General features: G+C 40.4%; 1 protein-coding gene across 2 annotated transcripts; it reads left to right on the forward strand.

Annotated features, from left to right (window-relative positions):
* Positions 1-402: 402 nt before the first annotated feature.
* On the forward strand, positions 403-25,614 carry ZFX (zinc finger protein X-linked). 2 transcript variants are annotated; one of them, XM_039495279.1, is made up of 8 exons: positions 403-694; positions 6,229-6,317; positions 6,838-7,404; positions 16,756-16,905; positions 17,118-17,261; positions 17,358-17,492; positions 22,050-22,190; positions 24,163-25,614. In XM_039495279.1, exons 2-8 carry the CDS (start codon positions 6,257-6,259, stop codon positions 25,347-25,349), a joined length of 2,385 nt encoding a protein of 794 aa, XP_039351213.1. In that variant the 5' UTR covers positions 403-694; positions 6,229-6,256; the 3' UTR covers positions 25,350-25,614. The 2 variants fall into 2 exon arrangements, with proteins under 2 accessions (XP_039351213.1, XP_039351219.1); XM_039495285.1 differs by lacking the exon at positions 403-694 and adding an exon at positions 1,317-1,373.
* Positions 25,615-25,635: the final 21 nt, after the last annotated feature.

Consider the following 25,635-nt stretch of genomic DNA (forward strand, 5'->3'; position numbering starts at 1 on the left):
CCCGGGCCACCCCCCTCCTCCCGAGCTCCGCTACTCAATCCGATTTTATTTCCACATGCAAAAAAATACAGAACCCCCCCCAACTAATAAAAAAACCAAAAACGCCTTAATCCCCCCCCCCAAAAAAAAGCGCGCGGGGGGAGGCCTGCCAAGTTTCCAGGATGGGCTGAAAATATATTTTGGGGGACGCGGGAGCCAGGCCACCCGATGGGTCAGTGCCACCGACTGGAGCGGCGGTGCCCAGGCCCCACCAGGCAGGGGGCCCGAGCCCCAGCTCCCCTCTCCCCGGACCGCGCTGAGCGGCTCTGAGCCCCGAGCGGAATTTTACGGCCGAGCTGGAGCGGAGGAGGAGCCGCCGCCGCCGCCGCCCTCCTGTTCGTCCGACCCCGGCAACGGCGCCGCCGAGTCCCGGGCCCGCTCCGCTGCCCGCGGCCCCGGGCGCTTGGCCTGAGAAGCGGCGCAGGTAGCGGCGGCGGCGTCTCCCTTCCGCATTTTCCTGGGTCTCTCTCGGGCAGTGACGTGACGTGCTGACGGCGGGCCCGGCCCGGGGAGCTTGGCCGCTTCCACTCAGCTCCGAGCTCGGCCCCTCCCTCCCCTCCCGCCCGCCCCGCCGCAGCCACCGCCGCCGAGCTCGGCCCAGTCGCGCTGCGAGAGGCCGCCCCGAGCCGAGCGCCGCCGCCCGCCACCCCGCACGGTAAGCAGCGCGGGCCGGGCCTTCTCCTCCCCGTGCCCGCTGCAGGCCGCGGCGCGGCGCGGCCGTGCTGGCCCGGTGGAGGCCGCCGCTTGGCCGCGCCAGGGCTCCGGCCGGAGCGGGCCGCAGGGCCGCGAGCCGGGCTCTCGCAGCGCGACTGGGTGCGGCGCAGCCGGGGCCGGGCCGTGTGGGGAACGGGGTCTGGGCCGGGCCGGGCCGGGGGGCGGCGGGGCTAGGCCCCGAGCTCGGCCGAGAGGGACTCGCGGAGCCTGTGGAGGAGGAGACAAGATGGCGGCGGGGCACAGAGGCTGCGAGAGGCGGGGGCAGGGCGCCGGCCGCCATCTTGAATTAATCGCTCGTCCCAGCAGCCGGGCTCCCCTCGTGCGGGCCGGGCCAGCGAGGGCGGCCCCAGCCCCGCTCCGCTCCTCGGCCGCTACCTCCCCCCAGCCCACCCCGGGGCTGCGTGACAGGGGCTGGTGCTGTCCGCCCCCGGCGGCTTCCTGGGCCCCTGCAGCGCCAGGGCCGCCAGCAATGCGCCCCGCACTGCGGAGAGAGGAGGGCGCCCGCCCGCCCTACCGCCACCAGCCTCGGGAGGGGGCAGGGCAGGGCGCGCCGCGCTGCAGCCCGACACACACACCCCTCCCCCCTGGCGGTGCCTGCAGCGCGGCAACGCTGCGTTGTTGTGAGTCCCGAGCGGGGTCCCCTCCACACTGCTCCCTGCTCAGCCAGGGGGCTCAGCGGGCGAGGGGGAGTCTGGTTGCCTGCCTGTGGGGGGCAGTGAGTTCTCCCCCAGCCCCGGCTGTAGAGCCCCCTTCACTGAAGAGTTTCAAAGAGATACTGGGGGCTAAATATTTCCCCGATTTAGGCTTTATTAAAATCAGCACAGACACAGTCTGACCCAAAACATCCCCGTCGCCCTCTTTTCTTAATCCAGAGGAAACATCCTTTTGCCCAGTGTTTGCAATTCCAACATCCAGCACTGAGTTAGTGCATGAGAGTGAAAATGAGTTTGGAGCCTGCCTGTAGGCCACAGGGAAACTCTGCTGCTTTTACTGCCCAAACTGAGGGAGATGCAGAAAAAGAAACAGGCAGCTAATCGTATTTTGAACATTTTTCATGGTTTTAGGACTTATTTGTGAAATTGAGCCCTTGCTTTGTAAAGGTGTAATTCTGAACATGATTTTTCCTTTGTGTGTGTGTGTGTGTGTGTGTGTGTGTGACATGCTCAATGATCAAGTCAGGCAGGGAACCTGGTTTCAACACAGTAATAAGTTGCTAAGGCATTGAACTGCTCAGGGCTTTAACCCAATTATGGGGACACAGTTAGATCCTGTCTATATTACATTTATTACACTACTTTTAAAACTGATGTGACTAGATCAGGGAAAAATCTTGTAATTGGTTTTCCTGACTCAGTTATACTTCTGATGTAGATGGAGGTCTTTCACTGTGGGTGGAAGGTAGGGAATTTTGCTCATTGCTCTTCACCAGTGGAAGTGAGGTCTGGATTTTGTTGTGCTTTTTAAAAATTTGGTACGGGGATAAGGGAGATTTTACTCTGTATATTGGTATCTTTATGGGAATGGAGGTGGGTGAATGATTTTTTTATATTATTCTCATCCATAAGGATGGAGAAATGATTTTGCTGTATCTTAGGGTTTGTCTACACTTAAAACACTAGTGGCACCCCTGCAGCTGCGCTGCTGTAGTGATTCAGTGTAGATACTACCTGTGCTGACAGGACATAGTCTCCCATCCGTGTAGATAATCCACCTGAGAGGCAGTAGCTAGGTTGATGGATGAATTTTACATGTGAACTTAAGGTCACCTTAACTATGCTGCTCAGGCATCTGGATTTTTCACACCCCTGAACAACACAGTTATGCTGACCTAATTTTGTAGTGTACACCAGGCCTTAGTCTTCCTCCTCTTGCTTCCTTTGGAAGGGGGTTGGGTAATGGAATCTGCATGTTTCAGTGGCATATTACCATCTCACTAGCTCCTGCACATGTTCTTTCTCCATTCATTGCTTTCTTGAATGATTGTATTTAAGGTCAGAGTTATGGGGAAAGATGTAAATAACATCTTGGGAAATGAAGCATTTTTTGTAGGGTATTTTTATTGAATTGCTAGCATTTTAATATCATCTGTATTCCAAATATATATTTTTCTTGTCCTCATATCAGAAATTTGCCTTGATTTTCATTTGCCCAAATAAAGTTATATTGCTTATATAAGCAGATATTATAAGCATCCTGTTAGAGCTGTCTTTATAGTTTAGCTTTACAGACTAAACTATGCAATATTTAAGGTCATTCTTATTCTACACGCACATGAAACTGACTTAGTCCCTGATCTTTCAGTTGGATCTGACTGTAGGCGGATCTGTATACCTGCAAAGAGGCTCTTTGAAGCCATTGGGGTTCCACATGGGTGCAGAGGTCTCTGCATGATCTAGTTGTAGGACTGGGGTCTTAAAGTGTATTAAGGCAAATCTTATTTATTCCAGTAGAGGCTAGTTTTAAAAAAAAATTATAAAACTTCTATGTTGTACAAGCTACAAGTGGTAGAAAGTGTATCCTTGATTCACCACACTAAATCTTAAAAATCCACTTGCTTGGAAAGCTTTCTCAGATGACTGAAATCAACATTTGCAGAATGTAAGCCTTTCCTTTGCAGAATTTCTGATCTCAGTGGTTGAGCATGAACAGAGTCAAACAGATATAGTACTGTCTTCCTGAATTTTGCAGATGGACAGCTCTAGCATCTCTACTGTTGTTGGTATCTTTACTAAGTTGCATCAGGGTGAGAACTGACCTTGAGATTTGTCAGTTTTTACTGTTACTACCCAGAATCTGTGGGCAGCCTTGAGTAATGATGAGAATCAGGTCAATTTCACACTTCTGGAACTTAGAACATCAGTACAGGAAAGCAGTGGAATTATTCCTAGGAAAGAAGGACCCAAAAGAAGCTGAGTAATGGAGACCTCCCTGTGCAGTAGCCAGAAATTTGAGGGAAGGATAGGATAACAGATGGATAACATCCATCACAGGAGCAAGGAGGCCATGGCGTGGGAGTGGGGAATAGAGAGCGTGAATGCTCCTTCTAGCAGCCAGTGGGAATTGGGGCTTCAAAGTCATCAAACTTGAACTTATCAAAGGTTAATATGTATGATAAGATGGAGCCATTAAGTAGGATCCAGAAATAGTACTTCTACTTGGCATTGCTTGGGGACAGAGCAGGTCACTCCATTTTTTTTGTCAGTTTTTGGCTAGCAGGTTTAGTTCTTGCTACTAGGTATCTGATACATTTATAAATCCTGTGTGTGTGCATGAATGAGGGGGATGCATAGAGGGATATATTAGAGAGGGTAAGTTAGAAAAGAGAAATAAATGACTGGGAGTGTAGTATGAGAAAATATAGGTAAGACAGCAGAGAACATGATGTAGGGAAAGATTGAGAGATGCCAATGGGTGGAGAAAGAGAGAAGGAAAAGAAGCAACCATAAGAAGGCACCACAGGAAAACATACTATTATAGGAAAGAAATTCTTAATAGACTTAATAGACCTGAACTTGTTTAGTTACTAAAGCTGAACAGATTTGGGACTGGTGATTAATACTTGAATAAATGATTGTCTTAGAATACCTGGGGTGCTAGAGTTCTTGCTTTTCTACGATAACAAAAGTCGACAAATCTGTGATCTTTCCCAGATCCAAAGCTAAAAAAGTTTCTTTCTAATGAGTATTTGGGGTCCTAGATCTGTGGAGGGATCTGCTTGGGCAGACCCTTAAATCAGTGCAGAATGCCATTGACATAATATCTTAACATTCAAAATGGCCTGATTGATCTCAACAGAACTCCATAATGATCTGTCAGTGCAGATTCCTTTTCAAGATCGGGTAGCCTTGGACTAGAGTCCTCCACAGTTTGTCAGTGCAGATCCTTTTTCAGAATCGAGGGTTCTTCAACTGGACTTCTCCAAGTAACAAGGGAGTCCATGGAAAAAAGTATAATTTTACATTGTACTGCAGCTGCTGTTCTCATAGTTTAATTTCTGGTTACATTCCCTCTCTTTCCCCCTCCCCCAACTTGTTTACATTATTTTTCTCAACAGGAGGATTTGTTAGCTGAGAGTAGCAGAGGATTGGGTTGTGCAAGGATGGGGTTGGAATATATTTGCTTCTGGCTGGGTGTATATGTTTGGGAATGCTTGTTTGTTTGTTTATTTGTCAAATAAAGAAACTCCCCCATGCAAAAACTTAATTAATATAAAGGAAAGATGGAGAATGAAAACAAATTGTTGAAGTTTTCAGTTAAGGTTTCCATAAAAATCTTAACTCTTTATATTGGGCTCATGCATTGTAATAAGGCACTATGGTGATAGTGGGGATGGGGGGGGGGTGGGTTACTGCCCATTATTGGCAAAAGTGTTTCGAGGGAAGAAAACCACATGCCTTCTACCTACTGGCATAATTCTTATTGGAAGAAATTTTCAAGGAGATTCTGTGGCCTCTTCCTGGTCTTACACATCAAATCCCCGTAGCTTGGATTAAGTTCAAGGGACCAGTTTAGACTGGTTTGCTCAACCCTAATTCTGATGCATATATGCCAGGGGGTCAGAGTTAAGGTTAGAGTGGTAATTTGTAATGGGAATTACTTAACCTTTAGTATTTAGATTTTTTGGGCGGTAGGGTGATTTAAGATCTAATCAGTTACTATTCATCAAATAAGTTTTGACATTGTATCAAACTATAGAGAGTTGATAGATTTTGAAATTTGATCATGTTTGAGACCAGGTGGTATTTTTAGTCTAAAAGCAAATGGATGATGGCTCTGGGGAGCCTCTGCATAATCTCATTCATGAGATTCGGCGTGCCTGTGACATGGGGGTCTGGAACCTTGTGGCAATGACCATTTGGGACCCTGAGGGCAGTATGAGATGCAAGCCCTAGCTACCTTAGTTCCTTTCTGGCTGCCAAAGGCTGTGAACATAAGTGACCCCAGAGCAGTGTCCCTTTCTGATTCTATTAGACATATATCTTTACTCACCTTGAGTAATTTTGTAATCATTATTAATTTGAGAACTCCTCAGCCCATCATCCATCTGGGTTGTATTGTTCACCAGTCTCTCATGAGTGGAAATGTGCAGAGATTTTTCTCTTTGGGGAATATCTGTATGTATTCACTTTCTCTGCCCATCTTCCTCAGAGTTTTCTATACCTCCTTGAAATAATTAGGTTAAGGAAAAATGAACTGAGGTGTTTAGGGGTCATCTACCCTTTGTTCAAGCCCTGAATGTTCAATCACATGAGATGCTTTTGAGAGTCCCAAAGGGTGTGGCTTTCCAGAGATTTAGGAACCGTACAGGCATCTTGAGTGAAATCTTGGCCACACTGAAGTCAAGAGGCATTTTGCCTTTGACCTCAATGGGGCTAGGATTTCACTTCTTGAATAAAAGTGTGAGATATGCATAGGGAACTCTCGGAGAACTATAGTTACTGGGCAAGTAACCTTTCTCTTCTTTATTTTTCTCAGGCACTGTGACTGATGAGAATTAAAGGCCATGGATGAAGATGGACTTGAACTGCAGCCACATGAGCCAAATGCGTTTTTTGACCCAACAGGTTTGACAGGAGATAAAGCATATAAGGCCCTTCATGTTAAACATAAAATAGATTATAACCAGTCAGTTGTAGTTACTGAATCGGGCTGGGCTGTTTTATTATTATTTTTGGACTGAAAGCTGCATTTGTGATTTTATTTTTAGTTCAGAACAATGTAACTAAAATGTACTGGCTATAGGATACTCTGAAAGTAGACGTGTTTGGGGTTATGGCAGAGGCTCAAAAATGGCTGACCTTATCCATAAAAAAATTTATGGTCTCGTTTAGTTGAATGCTAGAAAACTGGTCTATGTTAATTTGTCAAAGAAATGTCAGTGGCTAATAAGAAAGTAACAGTTTTCTAGTGCTTTTTCAACTAATATATAATAGATATGGTCAAAGATACCAGAAAGCTTGTGGTAGATAGATACATTGTTTATAATCTGAAGACAAATTGTAATAATTTACAACCGATAAATATCAGCCATGTTCCTTGAATTACTGTGGATGTTTTAAACATTGGTTTAATTATATTTTGCAGGATCTGATGCAGCTCATATGGATGGAGATCAGATTGTTGTGGAAGTGCAAGAAACAGTATTTGTTTCAGATGTGGTGGACTCAGACATAACTGTGCATAACTTTGTTCCTGATGATCCAGATTCTGTAGTCATCCAAGATGTCATTGAGGATGTTGTTATTGAGGATGTTCAGTGCTCAGATATCATGGAAGAGGCAGATGTGTCTGAAACTGTCATTATTCCTGAACAAGTGCTGGGCCCAGAGGTAGCTGATGAGGTTTCTTTAGCACACTGCACTGTTCCAGATGATGTTTTAGCTTCTGACATAACAGCAGCAGCATTGTCTATACCAGAACATGTACTGGCAAGTGAATCAATGCATGTACCTGAAGTTGGGCATGTGGAACATGTGGTTCATGATAATGTTGTAGAAGCAGAAATTGTCACCGATAGTCTGGGAGAAGATGTAGTTTCTGAAGAAGTGTTGGTAGCAGACTGTGCCTCGGAAGCAGTGATCGATGCCAATGGAATCCCTGTGCAGCACCAAGATGATAAGGGCAACTGTGAAGATTACCTTATGATTTCCTGTAAGTTTATGGGGAAAGCAGTAAAGATAGAGTGAATGACATTGACTGGGGTGCTGTTTGAAATTTTTTGTTCCTTTTAAATAATGCCAGAGAGAGAGTTTTCTGAAATAGTTATAAAAATAAAGTCTCATAAATATGCATGAATATTTTCAGTTATAATTGTGTTCCTGCTGAGGTGGTTTATTTATGAAGCTAATATAGATAAAGTAGTTTTTCCAGCTATCTGATTATTAAAATAAGCCTTTTAAAATAAAATACTCATGTATTAGTTTACAGAAGAATATTTTATATGAATAGTTTCTGTAACAAAGGTGTAAAATGCCATTTACTTAATAACAACTATAGGAAATAAACCTGGCATTGCTCCAGTATATGTTGCAAAATCACTAAGAAAGCAAAAGAATGGTCTCACGTAAGTGAAAGAGGGACAGCCACAGAACTGTTCTATTTTTCTGCAGTTTGAAAAATGTCTTGCACCTGAAATATTATCCTTAATGCTTTTGCTAAGCTCCTCTTTTAGATATAAAAATACAGGTAGCAATAACTTTTTTCTTTTCTATTAGAATGTTTTTTTTCTCTTGAATAAACTGACCGTGTGAAGGCACACAATTAGCAAAAAGGACAGCCACTATTGCACATAATTGGGAAGCTACCTTGAACTCAAGATTTTGGTTTTTGAATTTTTTTAAGCCCCTTTGTACCAGTAGAATGGTATATTAGAATTGCAGTATTGAAACACGTGTGTGTGTATGGGGGGGGGGAAGGGAACGAACAGGGACACCACCAAATCATAAAGTCAATTCCCCTGTGGGAAATAACCCTTTGCTCAAACTAACACTGATTTTAATGGTGTAATCTGATTAACATTCTTGTGTCCTATATAATTTATGAAAGTAATGCTATTAAACAGGTTTTTGTCATAGAATCATTGTATCATTTAGCCCATTTACACTGATCCTTGCAGGATTATTTGTTGTGTCTAGCTTTTAAAGACTAAAATAATGGGACTTAACTGACTTTATATATTGATTCTTGCTTCATTTCCAGTACAGGTTCTTTGACTAGTTGTTCTTTGAATATTTCTTTTTTAATGGAATTTTAGTTTGTTTTGGCTTAACTATAATATATATCATCTTCCGCACTTATGGATTTGCATAATTCTTCTTTGCCTCCATGATCACTTGATTTCTTAATTCCCTAACATTTGACTTCCTAGTGTCGAATACCCTTGTGTAGCTGTGTTTTAAATTAATATGGAGATCAAATTAATGGTCCCTAGCTAAGAAACCATCCTTTTGTACTTCTTAACTGTAGAGAGTAATTTATTGAAAACATGAGAGAGCCTCATCATGTTTAACAGAACCAAGGTTTTTTATTCTTAGTCAGTTACTTCTACATGGTAAGAAGTAGATCCAGAGTGGTTCCTCCACTGACTTGATTCTTTACTTTCATTGCTATTAAATGCTAATGTGTTTTTAAATATTTTTGTAATATATTTGGCCCTTCTAGCTCAGGTACTTAAGTAAATTTAGTATTTTATATTCCTCTTTTGTTGCAAAGTGTATCTGTTGTTTTCCTTTATATTTTGAATTGAAAGTACATTCTAGAATTTGAGTTAAATGAAAGTTTCCTTCATTACCTTCTACTGTATTTAAAGCCTGCCTAACAAGTTCTACTGCTTTTGAAGTCAGGAGGTTAGTACTCCCTCTTGTTAAATGGAGATTGTCTAATCTGAATAGTCAATTCATTAGAGAAAAAAAATCAAATGATTTTTAAATTCAAATCTCTCCTCTTTACATCTGTAGTGTATGTCTGTCTTGGTCTTCAGGCTCAGTCTTCTTTCTCCTTCAGTTGCACTTGGTACCAGATGGCTCTCAGAGAAGATCACCAACATCAGTCTCACCTTTGATTTCCCCCCCCATCCCTGAAATCATCCTTGATTCTATCACAACTTTTTTCAGTTATGTTTATCTAAATTAATCATTTTGGGCAAATGAGTGAGTAGAATTTTGCGAGGTTGACTTAATCTAAGGTACCTGCATCATAGTATCTAAATGCTGCCGGTTGCCATTTATGCTACAATACATGGACATTTGCCTGTTTTCTTGGGAATACTTTTGCCCTTTGTATTATGCTCTGTCTCTTGAGAGGCAGAATATTACTCAGATCACTTTATATGGGTCACAAGTTATCTATCCCATGTTCTTCAATGGAATTCCTAGGTAAGATCACTTGCCACCTTCTTTCTGTCTGTTGGTTCCCTTTCATTGTTTTTCCTTTTCTGGATAGGCTACTCTTTGTACCTGGCTTCTTCTTAATCTGATCATCATCTCATTATTCAAGATTGGTTTAGCTGTTGCTCAGGTGAGAATGGTTGAATGAGTGTGTAACAATTGAATGGCTCCACACATGCTTTGCTTATTCCCTCCTCCTATTTAGGGATTGAACCTGAATTTTCTTTTCTGATGGTACCTGTCTTAGTGAGCTCCTTTCTGTGAGACTTTCCTTCAGCAAATTTATCTACTGTTTGAATCATCCCATTACAAATGAAATCTCTCATGTATATGAGACTGTCTTGATTTCCTTGGTATGCATTCCGTTTTAAAGATAATGCTTCTTACCACTAGTGATACCCCCTTTTTGTGTAGATACTCTGTCTTTGCTTGCCTTCAGAAACTCAGTTGTTTGATCTGAACGGAGTCCTGGCTATTTATACCTAACTCAACTCTGCCTTTGGATCCCTAAGCAGAGAATGAAAACCACTGCCAGGTGTTAAGCAGCATAGGAAAGGATTTCAAAGGTTTTGATAAACCACACTTTTCCGTTTATCCATGCCAGAAAAGGTCATTTAAGGAGGACTCTTGATATATATTGGCCAAAAGGAGACAGATTATGGACAGACATACATCAACTCAACTCCTCTAGCCATAGACCAAAATTATGATTTGGAAAGCCATTTCTCCCCTAAATGGAAATGTAACATTTTACTAAAATGTTAAAAAATGGCCATAAACAGAAAGATGTTGGAGTTTATCAGGGAGGACAGTACCTTAGATCTGGACAGCCAACTGACATTAAGGTTTCTACATTTCTGATTTTATTCAGTTCGTCAAAGCAGGAGACATGCAATTAGCTTTTTGTGGCTGAACACTGGCAGTAGAAACAGCTCCATCAGAAGAGAAGTTGTGCTGGATGTTCTCAGTATGTTTTGTGTAATAAGAATGGTAAAATATAAATAATCAGTATAGGAAATCTGAAGAGATGAAGGCTAACCTAGGAAACTTTGTATTGGTCCAGTATTCCGCAAATCTAGGAAATTATATGATGTCAACAGATACAGCAGGCACATTACATTGACATCCGAATCAGGCCTAGAGTAAGAAATATTTGATTCATGTACCAGAACCAACATTTTCAATACAGGACTTTTTCAGAACCAAGGGTATTCACAAAGATGGTAACAGTGATTGTATAATTACTTAGGTTTAGAAGGGGCAAGTTCTCCCCCATCCCCCCCGGATGATATTTTTATAAAGTCAAGAGCAATGGACGTAGTCAACAGAACCATAATCCATATGACTTCAGTATTGAAGAATCATGGTTTTGTAGCAGATATAAAAAATGTTTTTGTTTTACAGGCTGTCTTCATCAACAACCTGGGAGTACAGAGATATTTTCTCTTGAGGCGATTCTTAAAGGTGCAAGACATAGTTTTTTCCCTCAAAAAAGTAACATTTTCTGTCAGACCCTATTTAACCATTATAATGGTACTGTGCATAACTGTCTTGGCCAAGAATGTTTATGAGATCACTGTGTGTTGATCATAAGATGAAAGACATTAGGATACATTGGTAAGAGTAATATTCAAGAGCGTAGTTTTTACTGTGCTGTGTAGACAGGAGCCAAATTATAGGAATTGGAGCTACTTTGCTGAAGAGCTCACCAAGACCGACTAATGGCAGATATCAGTCTTGAGTCCTGGGAAATTTATCTAAGATAGATTTCTGTTTCTTGGGATTGTAGGAAGTTCACATTAAAGAAATGTCAGGATGGCCTGGCATTGTGTTGGACACCATCATAACAGTGTTCTGTGTGGAAAAGAAAGTGGGCACAAGATATACTAGACTACATCAGGAAGTAAAATTGCCATTTCAGTGTACAGAAAGTCTAGCCTTTCAGTTGCAATACAAAGAAACAGGTAAATGTACAGATTGAGCGAAAGGTCAGTTTGGGAAATACAGCCTGTTTAGGAACCTACTTGAGTATAAACATTATGGAAGAATGCAACAACCTTTTGCGTTAAGGAAATACTAAACTAAGCAAGTTGTTCTAGAAGCTGGCAAACAACTTATCCTAAGTATTTTGTCTGTTACCTGTGATAGTGAGAATCTTTGGCAATGTAAGGACAGAACACAGGTTGTTCTTATTGTTCCTGACTGGCTCCAGAGACCTGGGGCCAGATTCTTAGTGAAATTGATGTAAATGTGGAGTTATTTTTTTTTATTCAAAAACTGGATTGATGTGGTATTTATTGATGAGTATGTACATGTAAAAGGATGGCACTTGAATTTTGCCCAATTTGTATATTTTTGGAGTAGAGAAATGTAAGAAGGTTATACCATTTGGTCTTTCCAGGGTCACATTTTGACATAATTTGTAGTGCAATTTGTTCATATATAAGAATTTTTCATTTTAGATTTAATGTTTGGTGGGAGGCAAATGCTGTAGTAGTATGATGATTGTGGGTGATCACTTGTTACCGAGTATGATCATCTTCCATGGGAGTTATGGGTCCTCCGATGGCTAATAAGACCAGTCCTTGAACCACATGTTTTATTTCAATGAGGACAGATGTTTTCAGGCTCAGCAGGAGGCTGTTGACCATGACTGGAGACCAGTCTCTTCTTCCTCCTGCGCCTCTTGTCCTCTTCCGCAAGTTCAAAATGCAGGGGACAATCATGTAGGACTTCACTCCATTTTAAGCGATCCTGGGCAAGTGTCTCCCGAGTATCATTGTCAATATTACATTTTTTTAGGTTGTCCTTCAGCAAGTCCTTATAACGCTTCTGTTGTCCACCCACGTTATGGTAGTAGTATAGTAGAGAACAGATTAATTCAATGTTATTAATATATAAGCTATATTTTGTTTTTCCTTGTACTGCTCTTAGTCATTCCCGTATTATCTCTTGGTCTTACTGTTATTCCTCCATATGGAGACTATCTAGATATGCTTTAGATTAGGGGTTCTCAAGATTTTTCATGTTGTGGACTACATTAAAAGATTCTTTGATGGACCACTTCTACCTTTGCGCACAATTGTGCAGTCCACCTTCCTCTTTCATTTGTGATCACGTAAAATCACTGTAGCGACTATAGCAATTGCATACATAGAAAAGTAACATTAGGAAAGTGTATTTTTCACCATTTTTTAAAGTAAATTTAGCAACTGGAAATGAGAAAAGAGCCAGCGTCATGTGATCATGAGCTCTATAAAGACCACCAGCAAGTGAGCATACATTCTTTGAGAAATTAAATTAACAGATAGGAACACATTTTCCTTTTTTACTTCCAGGAGGGAGAATATAAGAAAATGGCAGCATCCTGTGTTTGGCGCATTCATGGGTAAGACAGGTATGGGGTAGTACCCATGGATAGGTCATGTATTTGAATTAAAAATTCAAGCATCTAAGAGGCTTCACATTTTAAACATTGACCAAGTTGATGTTTGTAAACCTCATTTTCTCTAACTGAGGTTGAGAAGCTTGGAAAATGCGTAGAAAGTGTTCATTTAAAAAAAAATTCACTATGTAACCAAAATAACTTTTTTAGATTGCACCCTAAAATAAGTAATTACAAGGATGATACCAAAGCCCAAATAAACCAGTATAGACAGATGCTTCAGTGTGGCAGGCACACTACGTGTCTTGATCACTAATCAACCACCCAGCTACACTGTGGATAGCAGACAATGGCCAGCAGCTGCAGCCAAACTGTACTTCAGTGGAAACATGCTTTATACATAGAGCCAATTGGAGAGGGAAATGGAGTTATTCCTGCTGGGATATATTTTGTTTTCCCCTTGTTTCCATCGGACCTTCTGATTTCCTTTGCCTTCTTTCCTTGTTATTTCTGATCTTGTCTTGTACTCTTTTCTCATCCTTTCTTCCTCACTTTTCTCCTATTAAATTTACTGCACTATTTATCATATTTTCTACTCTTTTCCTCTAATCTGCCAAGCACTGCTAGCATGTTAATGCTGCAAACTCTCCCAGAAATATGTATGGGAATTTTTCTTCCAAGGGGAAAATTTGGTCCTATATTTCTACAGATACTCACATTTTAAAAGTTTGGCATGTTTTTGTTGTGTTTCTTAAATAGGGCTATTAAAGAATACTTATATTAAATAGGAGTCATATCTGAGGTGTTTATGTAATGAGAAGGGGAGTCAGGAAACAAACTAATTATAATTGTGTACGTTGAAATATGCACCAATTGTCTTAAAATTACATCTTTCACAAAGATTACTCTCCAGCGTAGGAAGACCTTATCCTTTGTCTGGAGGAGAAGGAACTGAGTTTCTGATTCATAAGCCAGAAACCTTCTATACATTATTTAAAAAAAAATTAAAAAAACAAACAAAAAAACCCCCACCTGACTCTACAATTAGAAGTTTGTTTTAAAAAAAAAAAAACAACCCAAAACAATCCCTGCCTAATATAGTATTCTGGGCTCTAGAACTTTGTTATTTTTTTCCTTGTTAAAGACTTGTTCCTGCATCCATTTAAGTCAGTGGCAAATTTCCCAGTGACTTCAGTGGTACAGTATCAAGCCCTATTGATGAGAAAGCACTATCTAGATGGACAGTGCTGATAATCAATTCAGAAGGGAGTAATTAAATCCTACAGAAGGAACAAAACAAAAAGTATACTTGAGGAATGATAGTAATACATTTCCCCCCAGAATTTTATTTATGGTTGGGGTCTCATGTATATTCCAAGGAATTTTTTATAAAAGTGCATCCAGGTAGCTGAGAACACCACCTGTAAGGTTGCATTTTCAAAGTGATCAGTAATAACGTATCACCATAATGTCTTGTCTTTTTTCTCCGTTTAAAAGGTTCTGAGTTTCATTACAGCTATGTTAACAAAGACATTATCTCTTGATCTAGGATCTTGTTTCTAAAGGCATTTCAGATAGTACTCTTGGTTTTCTAGGACTTTGGAAGCAATGTATTACGCAGTGTGTGTTCATCATTCACTTGAAAAAGTAGTGTTTGGTTCATTCCTGCTGCCATTTCTAGTAATGGGACTAGTAGATTAAAGAACATCTTTAATATTTTGTGATGTAATATAATGCATAATATTCTCTGCAAATAGTGATAGCTACTAATTTACATTCCTTGTTGAGAAATTGTATGCATGTGTAAACGTATGTATAGTACGGATGAGAGACAGAATATATTGATTGTATATGGTATAAAGGTTTTATGTTGACATAATTGCACAATAATAATAATAATACCTAATCTTGTATAGCGCTTTGCATCAGTAGATCTCAAAGCATTTTACAAAGGAGGTCAACATGATGCTCAGGCTGGCTTCATTATTCTTGAGTGGCAAAACCATGATGGACTAATGCAGATCATTCCAGATGAGCCAATAAGACTTTTATGCCATGACATCATGTGCTGTGTATATGCCACATGTTACAGAAAGCTATTAGAAAATTTTTAGTGTTTTAAAAGATTTTATTGGTACTGTTTTGCATTTCTTTTCCTCTAAAATTTGTGCCTTTTGTTACCATGATTCCAAAGTATACATAACTTTGAAGGAGCCATAAATACCTCAAAAAGAGACTTAAAGTATTTATTGTACATAATGTCACATATTTTAAGTCCAGTTCTTTGGACTCTGCCAGTGCTAGAAGAAAATGCTGGATCCTACTGGAAATGGGAAATCCCTGTAGGATTGTGAAATAGTGGACTTTGTGAGCCTGTGGAAATTAATATTTTGGGATAGAAGTCCACATTTGGGCAAAGAAATATTTTCTTATGGTATGTGTTTTAAAAAGTTGTCAGATTTCTGAAGCTGCTTATGAGGTTGCCGTGTTAGAAGCACTACCAGTACTAGTGGCTTAGTGGGCAGAGAGCAGATGAGCCAGTTAAAAGCTGCGTGAAAAATAAATTTATCACATGAATGTGGGTATATGTGTGTGAACTATATTTTCATTCTGCTGCTTGGAGGAAGTCCATTGAGGAGCAGCCCTGGAACAGGCACAGTCTTCCTTTAAGAGATTGTTTTGCAATAAATTCAAAATAATAGTGGGGAATGGATATAGGACTGTAATACTACATACAATTTAAATTCCTTTCTGTAGGGAAGTTGACAGGAATTAGTGGAATCAGAATTTGTCAGTGTTAGAGTGTCAATTCATTAGTTTGAAACTGAACTTGGTCCATTCTTTTATGAGCAAGCAGAGTCTGGGATTGCTTAAAATGCTGCTTCTTGGTTAGTGGGAAAAGACAGACCTAGTGTTTTTGTGTAGTTAACCCCCTTTCTAGCCAACTAAAGGAGCAGTATTAATAGGCTTAGAAGGGAGCTAGGCCCAGTTCTCAACTGAAGGGACATCTGTAATACGTGGCCTTATGGGAGAGGTGAGATGAGTGAAGGACAGCTCTTGACAGGAAGGGAGTTAATAGCTTGTTGGATGTGTGTGTGGAGGGGAGAAAGTTGTTAAAAATTGAAGTGTATGAAACCTGGGCTGTAGAATAATTACTAGTATGCTGTTTTTTCCCCTCTTCTTACTGCAGTTTGCTATTTTGGGAGATTTCCTGATGGTTGTCATTCATCTTCTCCTCTTTGCTCCAAATTGTAGTGCTGGTTCTCTATATTAGTGGTCAAGGAAGGGCAACCTAGAGAAGTTGTGAAGCAGTTTTGTGTTCTTCACTGTGGCTGTTTCCTATCTCTTACTGCCTTCATCGCCACTATATTTTGGCTAGCTTGGGTTGAAATAGAGCATAAGGGCTGCCCTTGTTTCATCAAGTAATGCAACAATGCTGCTGCCTTTTTTTCTAATCGAGTGGTGCAGCTTATCGCTTTTATCTTATCTAGATGATGAAAATTTTGCATCTTGGATTTGCTTCCGTCTTTCTTTCTCTCTCTCTCTCTCTCTCTCTCTCTTTTTTTAAGGACTCTTAAGCAATTCTTTGTGTGGCTTCTTCCACTGCAGTGTCAAACCAGTAACTTTATTTTCATTTTTAACCATTTTAAAACTGAAATGATAAAGTGAATCCTCTCTCATTTGCAGCTGTTCATATAGATTGTGTGATCATATCATAATTTGTCTTTGTAGTGGATGATACTGGGAAGATAGAACATGAAGGTTCTGCTGAAATTACCATGGAAGCAGATTCAGAAGGTGATCCGTGTAAAGTGGACAGCATTTGTCCAGAAGTCATCAAAGTATATATCTTCAAAGCTGATCCTGGAGATGATGATTTAGGTAAATCAGCATGGTCACTTTAGAATATTCTAACTTAACTTCTGAAATCCTGTATACTCTGAGACTATGTTTTTTCTCAAATCATTTACGAAGAGCCATGGATTCTAAATGTTAAAGAATATAAACATTTTTAATATTATTTTTCAGTTTAGAATGTAATTTGATAGAAATGTACTTTAAAAAAACACTTTTATTCTGGTCTTCTTAATTAGGAGGCACAGTAGACATTGTGGAGAGTGAATCTGAGAATGATCATGGAGTGGGACTACTGGATCAAAACAGCAGTGTTCGTATTCCAAGGGAAAAAATGGTTTACATGACTGTAAATGATTCTCAGCATGAAGATGAAGATTTAAGTAAGTAGGTGGCCTTTTTTTGGGGACAGGGTTTTTATTTTCAATTATGGGAAATTATTATTAATGCTGTTTATTCTTAATTCCTTTTTCTGTTAGATGTTGCAGAAATTGCTGATGAGGTTTATATGGAAGTGATTGTAGGGGAAGAAGATGCAGCAGTGGCCCATGAACAGCAAATTGATGACACTGAAATTAAAACTTTTATGCCCATAGCTTGGGCAGCAGCTTATGGTAGGTCATGTACAAGCACTTCTTCAAGACTGGGATTGGTGGTAGCAAAATATCTGCAAAAGCATTTACAATCAGAATGTCATGGCATTATGTGTCCTACAGTTCCAAAATGCTTTCACCCATACATCTCTAAACAGATTCCTGAAAAGGAAGATGAAAATTTTAAAGCAGGCCTCTGTTTCCATTTTAACAGGCATTTCCTTCATATAAATAATGTAGAAGGAGGTACAGCAAGAAGTACACAGTCTTCCGGCTGAAAAATTGTATCTTGAGTACCTCTGGCCTTTACAGTTTTGGTGTACAATAAAGGCTGGCTTGGAAATAGAGAGATGAATATTTTTGTCTAAAGTGACAACCAGGAGAATCTAGGATGCATGTAAATCTTAGCTGAGAAGCAACATGTGACTTTATTTTGGGGTGCCTGGATGAGTGCATAAATATATAATCTGGTACTTGGAAAATGAAATACTTTTAAAAAGCAAGCAGGAAGGGGATACTGTTACTGTACTTTCCATTTAAATAATTCTTGGGTAGAACCCAGAGTTGTTCTCCAATATTTCAGAATTGTTGTTCTTGATTATTGGTATCTGGGCACTAACTGAGATCTGAACTGATTTTTCTCCTTGTTGGAGTAGATCATTTATGTATTTATGTTATAGAAACAGGTACCTCATCAAGATGGGGACCCTGTATGCTAAGTGCTGTCCAAACACATAGTAAGAGACAGTCCTTGTCCCAAAGAGTTTACAGTATAATTTTAAATAAATTGCAACAAGTGGTATAACAAACTAAATAATGAAGGAGGAAGGATAAAGGCAACAGTGATAGGAACACATGGCTAAGTAGTTGTGTGAGTCATTTAAAAAAAAATCCCTTTTGTATACCTACCTGTCCTTTATTAGTCGAAAGTTTCATGTACTCCTCACAGTTGAAGTGAATGTTGAGGAGGGATTTGAACAACAGGGTAATGACTACAAATTAATTTAGAGACGGCAATCGAGGCTGGCATTAGCAGCAACCTGGAAGAGATGAGGTGAGAGGTAACACAGTAAGATAGAACAGTGTTTCCCAAACTTGGGACACCGTTTGTATAGGGAAAGCCCCTGTTGGGCCGGGCCGGTTTGTTTACCTGCCGCGTCCGCAGGTCCGGCCGATCACGGCTCCCACTGGCCTCGGTTCGCTGCTCCAGGCCAATGCGAGCTGCTGGAAGCAGCGACCAGTACGTCCCTCGCCCTGCGCCGCTTCCAGCAGCTCCCATTGGCCTGGAGCAGCGAACCGCGGCCAGTGGGAGGTGCAATCAGCTGGACCTGTGGACGCGGCAGGTAAACAAACTGTCCCGGTCCGCCAGGGGCTTTCCCTAAACAAGCGGCGTCCGAAGTTTGGGAAACACTGAGATAGAACAGTGGATAGGTGGGTAGGGGCAGCATACTGAAGGGCCTTAAAAGATGAGAAGAAGATTGAATTTCTGATGGGAAAAGGATGCCAGTGGATGTACTCAAAAGAGGAGCAGCAATATGGGCAGAATCTTAACCCCATGTGGATGGACATGAGTGGACTGAAGTGGATTTTCCAGGATAGAGAAGGAGGAGATAGATGATTAGGGCTTGGATGAGAGTGTTAGTTGTGCAAACAGAGAAAATTCTAGATTTTAAAAATGTTTTTGAGGAAGAAGCAGCAAGATTGGTACATATTTTGGATGTGTGGCACTAGAGAGAGTGGAATAAAAGATGACATCTCGATTACAGATCTAAGTGACATGGAACATGGTGATATTGTCAGTAGTGTCAGAGAAAAGGGGCAATGAAATGCTGAGGAAATGATTGGAAAAGATGAAGAGAACGAAGATGGTGACATAAAAGGCAAGGAGAACAAATATGTCAAGAAGGAGAATATTTGTTAAAAAGTGCTGAGAGATCAATGAAGGTGAGGGTGGGAGTTGAGACCTTAAATTTGGCTATGAAGAATTCATACAAGACCTCAGTGCAGTGTCAATGGGGATCCAGAATGGAATTTGAAGAACTCAAGTCAACAGTTGTAGACAGCACATTCAGTGAGTTTTAAAGATGAAGGAAAAAAGGGAGGACAGTAGTCAGAAAGAGGTGATACGTCTAAAGTGGAGATTTTTTAGGACGTGGGAAACAGTAGTGTGCTTGTATTGTCAGATTTGGGATTTGATAGGAGAGGTGAGAAAAGGGGAGCAGAAGTCATGGCCTGGAAGGCCTGGGTGTCACTGGAGTAGGTTGAAGATGGCTTAGAGGAGATCAGATGAGAAACCTCGAAGTCAGTGACAGGTTCAAAGGAGGAAAGAGTGATGGAGGTAATGTTACTGGGGAGAATTAAAAAAAAAAAAAGCACATTTTATTATTTTTCTGCTGCAATGTGGCAGAATCCAGTGGTTCTACTACTTTCCATTCTAGAAAGTAGGGAAAACAGTTTTCTGTATTTGAGAACATTTAGGTCCAATTTTGTCATGTCATAATCTGTAAGGACCCTTGTGTACATAGCTCAGTTATGTTTTGCGGTCAGATGTGAAATTGGTTCTCTCTTCCAAACTCATCTGTCACTTGCCACACAGACTCTTCAGCCCTTTTTCTGGTTTTCCTCAGCTGATACATGAAGTTCAGAATCCTCAGGTTATGCATGAGTCTGTTCCTTCCTGCATTTTTTCTCTCATTCGTTCCTAAAAACCCACTTCAACTCTTTACTTTTATTTAGCTGCTTACTTTGTCTTCTTCCTATTCCTGTCTTCACACCTTCTTATATGCTACCTCTTCCACCTTGAACTGCCTCCCTCTCCTGGAGCATAAAGAGACCACTCTTTGTGAGACCATTCCTTAAAGCTTACATATTCCACAAAATCTTATCAATGTTTAATCAATGTTAAACAACCAACAAAAGATGTGTTCTTAAATAAAAAACAAATCTTAATGATTTCACTTGTAATTGAACCCATTATCTGGTGTGTTATATGTCATTCTGGTACTGTTTGTATATTTAGAATGTAAGCTCCTTGGGGCATGGGTGGTATCCTCCTCTTCGTTTTATAGAGTGTTGACTTTATTGTTCACTCTCATTAAAATTACCGTATATACTCGATTATGAGCCGGTTTGTTTATAAGCTGACCCCCCCACCCCAGGTGGATAAGTAAAAATGGAAAATTTTTATAACCCATTCGTAAGCCTACCCTATAATTCAGGGGTCAGCAAACTTTGGCTCCCGGGTCATCAGGATAAGTGGTTGGGGGGCCGAGATGGTTTGTTTACCTCGAGGGTCCGCAGGCACGGAGGTAAACCTAAGTAGACAAAGTGTCCCAGCGTGCCAGCTGCTTACCCTGGCGGGCCGGGACAGCAACTGATGGGGAAATTTTGGGGGGGAGGGAGAAGTTGAGAGTCAGGGGACCACCCCCCATATGACCCCACCCCTACACTCTCCCCATCCCTTCCCACCTTACCTGGGGAGGGCCGGGGAGGATGTCTCTGACCTGGTTGGAGCTGCTCCTGCAGGCTGGGCAGCGCGACCGCAACCTGCTCCAGCGGGCCAGAGCGGGCGGCATGGTCGCAGCATGTTCCAGTGGGCTGGGCCGGGCGGCACGGCTGCAACATGCTCTGGCGGGCAGTGTGGCGCGGCCACAGCCTGCTCTGGAGCTGGAGCCCTGGAGCTGCAGCTGCTTCGGAGGCTGGGAGGAGAGCAGTGTGGCCAGAAACGGAAAGACTCTAGACCTGCGTCTTCCCTTCTGTCTCTGCTGACTGTGCTGCCTCTCCTTCTTCCCTCTGTTGGGGGGAGGGGCTGTGTCCTCCCTCTCTATACCCGTTCGTAAGCCGAACCCCTTCTCTGGTGCTTCCCTTTTTTACTAAAAAAATTCTGCTTATGAACGAGTATATATGGTAATTTGTATAAAGTTAAATCTCCAGATTTGCGTAGAGTGTGTTATGTATATTCATGTTATTCTAGTTCGTATTAAAGTCTCTGGCACATTCAGCAATGACTCCAAAATTAAAGGTCCAATCCTGCAAATCCTCTGCATATGGAACTTTCATTATCATCCAGTCAAGTTAGTTGGCTTGAACAGAATGGGCATTCACACACAGAGGTCTTACAGGATTGAACCCTAATGGAATAATGGACATCAGGTATAAAATGTGTAACTTGCACATGTTCCCTAAGATTAGAAATTCTTTGTACAGAATTACTAACCAGAAATGTATGGGAAAATCTTTTCTTAAAATGCAATATTGAGATTAGAAAGAGTGAAACCTTTGTTTTCTTCTGTAAACTACATTGGATTTGAATCCAGATCCTTCCCCATACAAATCCAGTACCTGCACCATTCAGTTTATACTCAGTTATACAGTTGTTTTAGTCCTAGATTTTGTCGTATACTGAAAAGAGTGCTTGTGGATGAATTAATTTTAAAGGCCTTTTGGTTTAACAACATTACCATAGTTTAGCTAAAAGTTATCAAGTTAAAAGGTTCTCTTGCCTATTTTTCATTTATCATTATAGTTTTTATAGTCCAAATAAATTTTAGAGTAGGTAATTTTAATCTATTTTATTAGGTAATAATACTGATGGGATTGAAAGTCGGAATGGCACTGCAAGTGCTCTCTTGCACATAGATGAGTCTACTGGACTTGGGAGACTAGCTAAACAAAAACCAAAGAAAAGGAGGAGACCTGAATCCAGGCAGTACCAAACAGGTGAGTACTTAGATGCTTAGGTAATTTAGCGATAGGGCCATAAAAGTACCTTGATAGAGACATATGGATGCTCATAAACAAATGTGCATTGCCACTGAGGACTTGAAGACACAACGTTCTGTAGAGAGAATATGGTTACTTTGTTTCTCGAATTTGTTGGCAAGATGTTCAGCTCACATACCCAACTTGTATTTTCTTTTTAAAACTCTGAAATAAAAATGTTACGCAAAGTTATCATCACAGCTTCAAATGGAAGTGAATCCTTCTCAGACAAAACAAAAGCAGTATTGTGGCAAAAAGTTACATTTGTATACATTTAATTTGTTAAACAAATCTGAATTGACTAGCATATACAACCTTTTTCAAAAACTGATCTTGGCCAAATAAAATATTGCTGTAAATGGTACTTTTCTAAAAAGCTGGTTGTCTTTTTTTGTATATACAATAAACTGAATAAAGTTAGTTATGGCAGTTAATTTAACAAGTAACTAAAGAAGTTTGAGTATCATAAGTTACTTTATCTGGTATAGCTTCTATACATGTTCTCTCATGTCTCTTAAACTTACTATAATTATGAAATAAGTTGCCCTAATGGTTTTTTCAGAATCTTTACTTGAAACCACAAGAGCAGCTGCATGGTGTTGACATTAGTAGGCTTCTACCTTCCCTGAATTATTTATTTTTCTAATGAAGTAAAAAGAGCACCTCTCCATTTGTTTAGGTGTTCTTGACTTAAAATACAGATATCAAAAACGCCTTTCCATTGTAAGTAAACTGCAGCAGTTCTAGTTCATGTAGCCCCCACATAGCAGACCAGGTGAATTAGAGGTTGAAATAATCCTTCCTTTTGCACCACAAACTACCCTGTTAATTTTCCCTTATTTGGGGAAATGTTCCCAGAAGGTAATCAAATTCAGGCTAATTTGGACAAAGATGAGGGAATGAGTTTGAAAGCTGAGGAGTCCTTACCTAAAATGTTCTCCCGTTGACCCACTCCCATTCATACCAAGAGGAGTCGAGCTTGAACATCTCTCCTGCTTGTAACCATGACATATGGCATGAGGAGAGAGGTAGTCTCTCAGATACGTAGGTTCTGGCTATTTAGTGCAGATCATGTGGCACCAATGTAATATCCTCACAGGGCGATGTTCTGCTTAACAAGTGAGCTGATGAGTTTTGTACCAGCTTCAGTCTGAGAGTGGTTTTAATGTGTAAACCTATGTAGATTTCATTGTAGTTGTATAATCTTGAGAAGAAAAAGACATGGATGACACATGTAATTTCTGCTTCCGAAAGAAATGATTGCTAACTCCTTGCCATTCATATATGAAAAAAATCCATCCTCTCCACTGCTGCAATCTGATCTCATAGCAAACAGAATGTACACTATATTACAGAAATTATATTGCATAGAAGTGTTTGTGGTATGAATGGACTTAATTCATTTTGTTAAAAAATATAACTTTGAAATCTGGAATGTTGCGGGGAGCATAAATAGTTCGCTGTGTGAGGTTGTGTCATTGATTCATAGAAGTTGTCCTTTAATATACATTTTCCATTTTTTATTAAATTGTATCAATTCTGATTAAAGACAATGTTGAGGAATGTTGAAGGACCTGTAATCACTGACATGTTAACTTATTCCTTATCGAGTTTCTACAAATTTCTTTCATGTAGTCTGTGTGACATTGATTCATTGGTTGTAAAGATGCCTTTCTCTCTGTATGTCTTATACTTGACAGTAGTGCCAAATATAGAAGTTTTGAGTCTGCACTTGTTAGTGTTGGGAAATTCTGACTATCAGTGCTATAGGATTAGTGCAGAATAGTGGTTAAAGTGAACTTAATAACATTAATGGAAGTAACTAATTTGGATTTATTTAACAGTACTACTTATTGTTACATAATATTTATTAAATGATTTGAAGTAGAATGTTTGACGGTCAATTTCATGATGCTTTGTTTATTTTCAGCAATAATCATTGGCCCTGATGGCCATCCTTTGACTGTCTACCCTTGCATGATTTGCGGAAAGAAGTTTAAATCCAGAGGTTTCTTGAAAAGGCACATGAAAAACCATCCAGAGCACCTTCTTACTAAGAAGAAATACAGATGCACGGACTGTGATTACACTACCAATAAAAAAATAAGTTTACATAACCACCTGGAGAGTCACAAGCTGACTAACAAAACAGAAAAGCTTATTGAATGCGACGAGTGTGGGAAAAGCTTCTCTCATGCAGGAGCTTTATTTACTCACAAGATGGTGCATAGGGACAAAGGAGCCAACAAAATGCATAAGTGCAAATTCTGTGATTATGAGACAGCGGAACAAGGGTTACTGAGTCGTCATCTGCTGGCTGTCCACAGCAAGAACTTTCCTCATATTTGTGTAGAGTGTGGCAAAGGATTTCGTCATCCATCAGAGCTCAAGAAGCACATGCGAATCCATACTGGTGAAAAGCCATATGAGTGCCAGTATTGTGATTACAGGTCTGCTGACTCTTCTAATTTGAAAACTCATGTAAAGACTAAACATAGTAAGGAAATGCCATTCAAGTGTGATATTTGTTTTCAGACTTTTTCAGATACCAAAGAGCTGCAGCAGCATATACTTATACATCAAGAGAGCAAAACACATCAGTGTTTGCATTGTGACCACAAGAGTTCAAACTCAAGTGATTTGAAACGGCATATAATTTCAGTCCACACAAAGGATTACCCTCACAAGTGTGAGATGTGTGATAAAGGCTTTCATAGGCCTTCAGAACTGAAAAAACACGTGGCAGCCCACAAGGGTAAAAAATTGCACCAGTGCAGACATTGTGACTTTAAGATTGCGGATCCATTTATTCTAAGTCGCCACATTCTCTCAGTTCACACAAAGGATCTTCCATTCAGGTGTAAGAGATGTAGAAAGGGGTTTAGGCAACAAAATGAGCTAAAAAAACACATGAAAACACACAGTGGCAGGAAAGTTTATCAATGTGAGTACTGTGAGTATAGCACTACAGATGCCTCAGGCTTCAAACGGCATGTTATTTCTATTCATACAAAAGACTACCCTCACCGTTGTGAATTCTGCAAGAAAGGTTTCCGAAGGCCTTCAGAGAAGAACCAGCACATTATGCGGCATCATAAAGATATTGGGCTGCCTTAAAGTCTCTTTTACAGACTTATGGCTTGGCGTTGTAAAGGATATTGCTTTTCAGGCAGTCAGCTTATTTTAAAGCCAATCACCTGCGATCACAAAAAAATAAAAATAAAAAATACTGTGCATTTGATTTATTGCTGTATACAAATAGGATTATTGCTTCTAGTTGACTTTTATACATTTTGTTCAATAGCGTGTTCTGAATTCTATTCAGTTTGTTTAATAAATGAGGAAAAGATGGCAACAATAAAGTTGCATTTAATAAAGTAAACCCTGTCTCATACTGAATTTT

Source organism: Mauremys reevesii, linkage group 1 (genome assembly GCF_016161935.1).
Source record: "Mauremys reevesii isolate NIE-2019 linkage group 1, ASM1616193v1, whole genome shotgun sequence".
NCBI lineage: Eukaryota > Metazoa > Chordata > Testudines > Geoemydidae > Mauremys > Mauremys reevesii.

Excerpts from the sequence above, each read along its gene's own strand:
- ZFX (XM_039495279.1), top strand. The coding sequence starts at position 6,257 with ATGGATGAAGATGGACTTGAACTGCAGCCACATGAGCCAAATGCGTTT. Across the intron at positions 6,318-6,837 it reads TGCGTTTTTTGACCCAACAG|GATCTGATGCAGCTCATATG; the intron begins GTTTGACAGGAG and ends TATATTTTGCAG. Across the intron at positions 16,906-17,117 it reads TCCTGGAGATGATGATTTAG|GAGGCACAGTAGACATTGTG; the intron begins GTAAATCAGCAT and ends CTTCTTAATTAG.